This window comes from Benincasa hispida, chromosome 10, assembly GCF_027475165.1.
Source record: "Benincasa hispida cultivar pf3 chromosome 10, pf3_genome.v1.1, whole genome shotgun sequence".
Taxonomy (NCBI): Eukaryota; Viridiplantae; Streptophyta; class Magnoliopsida; order Cucurbitales; family Cucurbitaceae; genus Benincasa; species Benincasa hispida.
The window spans coordinates 38578311-38584465 of record NC_143487.1 but is presented as its reverse complement, the minus strand read 5'-3'; the positions used below and the strand labels follow the sequence as shown (position 1 = coordinate 38584465).

General features: G+C 31.9%; 1 protein-coding gene across 2 annotated transcripts; it reads right to left on the bottom strand.

Annotated features, from left to right (window-relative positions):
- Nucleotides 1-1993: 1993 nt before the first annotated feature.
- On the bottom strand, nt 1994-5054 carry LOC120089398 (membrin-11-like). Of its 2 annotated transcripts, XR_005485164.2 has the most exons (5): nt 4561-5054; nt 3845-3965; nt 3611-3760; nt 2391-2769; nt 1994-2244 (listed from the first exon to the last, which is right to left on the bottom strand). XR_005485164.2 is itself a non-coding variant. In XM_039046850.2 (4 exons), the coding sequence occupies exons 1-4, from the start codon at nt 4917-4919 to the stop codon at nt 2608-2610; spliced, it is 792 nt and encodes a 263-aa protein (XP_038902778.1). In that variant the 5' UTR covers nt 4920-4977; the 3' UTR covers nt 1994-2607. The 2 variants fall into 2 exon arrangements, 1 of the variants encoding a protein (XP_038902778.1); XM_039046850.2 differs by having other exon boundaries at nt 1994-2769; nt 4561-4977.
- Between the last annotated feature and the right edge of the window lie 1101 nt (nt 5055-6155).

The window sequence follows — 6155 nt, the reverse complement described above, 5'->3', positions numbered from 1 at the left end:
AATAAGGCACCCAACCTTATTCATATACTATAGATCATTTTGACTATTTACTTGAACTTGATCCACTTTTATGTCTCCACATAAAGTTCAAGTACTCATATAATAGTCAAGGGACTTTTAGATTTATTGGATTTCTATCAAGCAAAACATCTATTCAATAACACCTCATTGAACTTTCAGAATAAGTTCTATTGTTTACAAACCACGGGTTTTAGGACATAAAATCCAACAAACTCCCACTTGGATTAAAACTCCAATGGTAACTTATATATCCAATATATAAGACTGAGTTTCTGAGTTTTATAAAGAAATACAATAAACTAAGGCATCTGTTGAATGAATAATTTTGGACCAATCACAAATTGTCACGTCATTTTCCAAATTAATGACGAAATTACAAATCTCAAATTTGGGACTAATTAAAAATTGTGATATGTCCCAAATTGAAATTGAAGACGTAAGTTGGTTAGCTAAGTTCAATTAAGCCCAAAAAAAATAAGTTTAATTTGGTCCAAATACCAAATTATGCTCAAATCCAATTATTGGGCCTAAGGGCTAGGTCCATAGACCAACCAAGGCTTGGTACACTAGAGAACTCTATAAATAGAGAAGTTCTATTTATTTCTGGTGGAAGAAAATTCTACACTCCAAAAAACGGAGAATTCTCCCAACAATCAGAAGACTTCCATACTTTGAACCTCGACTTCAAGAATATCACAAGCGTACTCGTTCAAATAAGAGAGAATCAAGTATTATAAATCAAACCACATCTGCATCAAATCTACCTCAACACGAGTTAAACAAGTTTTTTCGGGAAGCTCGTGTGAACATATGTAGATTTTAAAATAAATATATCAATATTATCTAATTAAATCAAACATTTACTGTGTATATATATATATGTATATATTTCCTGTAGAGACCCGTCTCAAAGAAGAAATCAAATTAAATGAATTAAATTTATAATTATATCTTTTTGTAAAAAAATAAAAATAAAATAAAAGAAATTTTGCAGTCTTTTTAAGTTTTTTTTAGTTTTTTTTTTTTTAAGCTAACAATATGCCATGATTGTATTTCAAGTTGAGCACAACATCCAATATGCCATAATTATATGGATGTCTATTAGTTTTTTTTATTATTATTATTATTTCTATAAATAGTTTGACTCTCTTTCCTATTGATAAAAATTTTCTTCCAAAATTTTCTTTTTAATTATTATAATATATCATGTTAAATTAACTAAAAATATAGAGCAAAGCAATCATCCAATTATCATTTACAATGCAAATAAAAGCATTCAAGTAGGTAAGCAGAGCCTTAACTTGGAAATACAACTTCTACCATGAATTTATTTGTTTTGTTTTATACTTTCTTTCTAAAAGTGTTCAAAATTCAAGCAAGTTTTAACCTTACTGTTATTATCATTAGTGTTTTTATGTTTTACAATCTGGCTTCAAAGTTAAATGATCCTTCAAGGGGAGAAAAAACCATATTAAAAAAAAAAAAAAAAAAACAATTTTTTAAAACCCAAAACTAAAAAACAAAGTAGAAGATAATTACCTAGAAACATATATACCACACTACCACTTGGGTTAAGTACATATAATCTATCTTTCATAATCAGGAAACAATATTATTCACCTCAAAATATTTCATTGAATACATTGAGCTTGCCATCAAAATTAAAAAATCAAACTGTAAATTGCCGAAATAATTTGATAATGAAGATTCTTTATACTCTTGGAAGGAAACAATAAATACTTTTTATTAATAAAATGAAAATAGGCTAATGCTCAAAAGTACAAGAACTCCAAGAGAGGAAACAAGAATGAAAAGCAAAGAATAAAAAGGAATAACACAAAAGTATGTTGCGAGGGTAACATAAACTCATTCCAGTTAAGATAGATATCTCGAACAGCATATCTTGTTTTGGAGACACGGTGAGGAGGGCCTTCAAACGAGAAGAACCGAATCAATCATCCCACGATAAAGATTTATTAGGAAAAATCCTCTAATTGCATTCAAACCATAATTTTGATAATAAAGGTGAAATATGGGAGTCAAATAGCATATAGGCACAAGAGTACAACTTTCAATTTTAAACACCACACTCATCAACTAAGGTTTTGCCTAAGGACCTAACTTTTACCATTTCTTCCAAAATTGGAAAAACGCTATAGAGAATGTTGAGGCAACTCTAAGCTTAGTTGTAGTTCAAAATCTCCACATGTTTGAATTACAAACCTGAAAGAAAAATTCCATAAGGAAATGTCACAAACAAAAGCCTAGCATCACCACCACCATCAGCAAAAGAAGCTACTTCTGACACATCCATGCATCTCACATCAGAACTTAAACGATGGCAACCCAGAAGGGAGACTGCAGATTACCTGAAAATTTGCTGGGCAATCGAACTTGCAAAGCAAAGCTCGACATGGAGGGCATCATCAAAGTAGCTGTGCTTTCTATGTACTCTATTTTGTCTTCTGGATGGTGAGACCTCCAGAGGTGCAAACACTGGGAGGTCAAACTAAAGCCAGCCTCAATATGTACCTTCCTTCAAGGAGCCAGCATGGATTGAATTGTACGACAATCATTGCGTAAGAATCACCGTATCCATCGAACAAAAACAAACACAACTACTATGGTTAAAATCATGCCTGCATATTTAATCCAATTATCAACTCGGTGTCGTCTCTCAATGAGTTTCAGTACAGAGTTGGAGAGCCCCACTGTATTAAGGACGTCTAGTGCCTTCCTTTGTGCTCTCTGAACCACAAAAATAAATGAATGAACATGAGAGACAGAAATGGATTTTTTTTTTTGTGGGGGTGATCAAAATGCAATGTAGTAAAGCCAATAAAGGCTGTAGTAAAGCAACTGCGGATTCAGCCTGCTGTAGTTTATAATTGCAAGTTTTACTCCGTCTGAGAAATAATTAAATGATACTAAGAAGGTAGTTTGGTTTAGTAAAATAATGAAGTCTTTTTTGTACAGAAATCAAAAACAATCATGGCACCATCAAAAAGCCTCCGACGAATGTTAGCCCATAAGTTTAGATTTGCACAATCTTAGGTTACAAAATTGCTAATCTCCCATAACTATAAATTTGTATAACAACGCTCTTTTATCCAATCGTAGATACTAATTACAAACTAAAACAGAAAACACAGTCAAGCCTGCCTAAATTTCTATAATACATATTTTCCACACTTCTAATTATAGGTCACATGAAGTTGGACTCATCAACTAAAACTTATTAAAACTGTGAGTCAAACATTCTTTTAAGTATTTAATTAGTATAATGCACATGTTCTCAAGCCAATCAAAGAGTTTTTTACTCCAGGAGAATCTATAACTGGCATAATATAGCAGACTCTAGTAAATATTCATATGTAGAGTATAACTTCCAAAACAACTCAAAGACGCCATACCTGCAGCTATCTCCTAAAGCAACAAGAGACTATGAATATAAAATAGAATCTTTACCAAATTCACATTTAAAGGGAATGCATCCAAATCCATAGTCTTCAAAGATTTCTTTAACAGTCAACGGTAGCCTCAGCAAATAAAAACATATTTATCTACATGCTCTCAATTATGCACATACCTTCAGGCGGTCTCTCTGCTCAGAGTATTTGAAAAGGATTGCTTCTCCGGTTGCACTAGCTTCCTCTAACATCCGTGATGAATTTCGAACTGAGTTCATAGCTTGTGCCTCGTCGTCAAAAATTCTTAAAATGTGAGCAGAGTCACCACTCTACAAAAAATAAAACCAAAGACCACTTGAAATGAAAGGTTAAAGAAGGGGTTCAGCCACAAGTAGCTAAAACTAAGTACATACAGCTCTTCCAAGTAATTCTGTTCTCTCTTTCGCTTCCATCATCCGTTTCTGGTTTCTAAGAAAATACTTATCCAAACTTTGTTTCATAGAATCAGCCTCCTCAGCAACCTGTTCCACCTTTCTGCACAACAATTCCCAGTTGTATCACATCAAGGTTAGTCTAAAATCTCCTATTGCCCCAAAAGCTTAAGATGATGGGTAAAGGCAAATTTAGTATCATACTTGGAGTTGAAATATGAAGAAGACCCAACAAGTGGAATATTAAATAGGAAGAAAATAACATTGCAAGGTTTAAACACATTACTTCTCTAGACCACCTACCATTGATCAAAAAGTTTAAGCTAATGAGTAATGATAAATTCAATATCATATCATCTAAAGTTAAGCATTATCAAATTGGACATAAGTCGTAAGACGAATTACAATAAATTCCCAATCCCACATTCATTTTTCTCTTTTCCCTTGTATGGAAGAAGCAATGAGTTAACTCCAAGGAAACAAACAGTCACAACAGTCACATTTGAATAAACTAACAAAACAAGAAATTCAGAAAGAATAAGCAATTTTGAATAAAACCCAATAAGAAAAACCATTTAATTCAAAATTCGACCCAACAAAGGACGAATTCAATCAGATGATATGGTAACCGTACAACTACAAATTCAATCAGGAAAAAAAAAAAAAAAAAAACACAAAGGTGGGAATGGAAGAAGAACCTTTTCCACAAATCACGTTGAGATTTCGCCGCAACAGACCGCCAGAGCCTATCCATCTCCACACAGAGAGACTGGATCTGAGTAATATCCCTCTTGATCGAGAAGGAAAGCTCGGGGGAATCCAAGCCGCTAGCCGCCGTGTACTCAAGACGCTCCAGCTTCTCAAGCCCATCCCTAGTCCTCAACAACAGCCTCTTCGCACTCTGGTATATCTCCGAAAGCGTACCTCCTCCTCCTTCCAAGGCCGACATTGGAATCACAGAGAGTAACAGAGATTTGGATTTCTTCAAATCTGAAATTCGAGAAGAAAAAGAAGAAGAAGAAATAGAATTGCAGATAGTTAAGCGAAAATCGATCATAAAAACAGAGAACAAATGAGAGATTGAAAAATGAATAGAAAAACTCTCTTGATCTCGATGATTGGAGAAGCGCTAAGAAATATCAAAACGACGCCGCGTTCAGGATGATGACATGGCGTATTCTTGGACCGTAGATGTTTACGTCTTTTGTAATGAATGGATCAGATTGTTCGAGTATGTTCACATGCCTAATGAAGGTTTCGAGATGACATCGCCAGACCAATGAGAGGTTGCCAACGCATTGAGCTTTATGACGTGGCAGACATCGCGTTTTCAAGGTGATTGATTTGGGATGCCGATTCTTTTCTTTATTTTCCTACGTTGTTTCACAAAATTTCAGTTTTTAAAATCTAGTGTATTATTATTCTCGAAATTTCAAAACTTATCCGACATAGATATTTTATACCTACAAAATTGTGAGTTTATTACAGTAAAATTATGGTTTAATAAATTAATTTTTAAATATAAATAGACTTAATAATTTTCAACTAATATCTTTAACATTGATAGTTTATGTCATCTTAATTATTAAATTATAATTATTAGGATGATTATCAATAATCTAATTAATTTATAATAATTTATTATTTTTAATAATTAGTTTAAATTAATTAATTATGTTTAAAAAGAGTTTAATATAAAAAGTATTCGTTTTATTTTTATTTTTGTTAATTAAACAATCATAAATTTATTTGACGACTATAATAATTGGTCACTTCTATTTAATTAAGTAATTATTTAACTTTTGTTTCTAACTAGAAAATTGGTAAATTGAACACTCATATTAACTTCCATAGATTAATTAATGTGTATATTCAAATACAGACATTAATTACATGTATTTTGTAATCGTATTGAGCTGTGGGGCCCAACACTAATAGTAAATGAGACAAGTTTGTAATTTTAAGTAAATGCGATCAAAAGCAATTCAATTAAGTTCGCGATTCATAATCATTACAATTGATCCATGAATGGAATTTTATTATGATTATACTAATTTTTATTACGACTGGGTGAACATGGCCTTAAATGTCATAAAGTGTTTGTCTATTATCGATTAAAATTACATTTATTTATATTATATATTATATATACTATCTAAAATGGACTAAGAGATAAACTTTTAAAATTGTTAAAATCATTATTGTTACATTCAAAATCACCCCAAATACGTTTTTAATCACTTAAAATTATTTTGATATTTAAATTTACACTTCTAGAAGTTATGAAGCACAT

Excerpts from the sequence above, each read along its gene's own strand:
- LOC120089398 (XM_039046850.2), bottom strand. The coding sequence starts at position 4,919 with ATGATCGATTTTCGCTTAACTATCTGCAATTCTATTTCTTCTTCTTCT. Across the intron at positions 3,761-3,844 it reads CAGAATTACTTGGAAGAGCT|AGTGGTGACTCTGCTCACAT; the intron begins GTATGTACTTAG and ends TATTTTTTGTAG. Across the intron at positions 2,770-3,610 it reads AGCAGAGAGACCGCCTGAAG|AGAGCACAAAGGAAGGCACT; the intron begins GTATGTGCATAA and ends TTTGTGGTTCAG.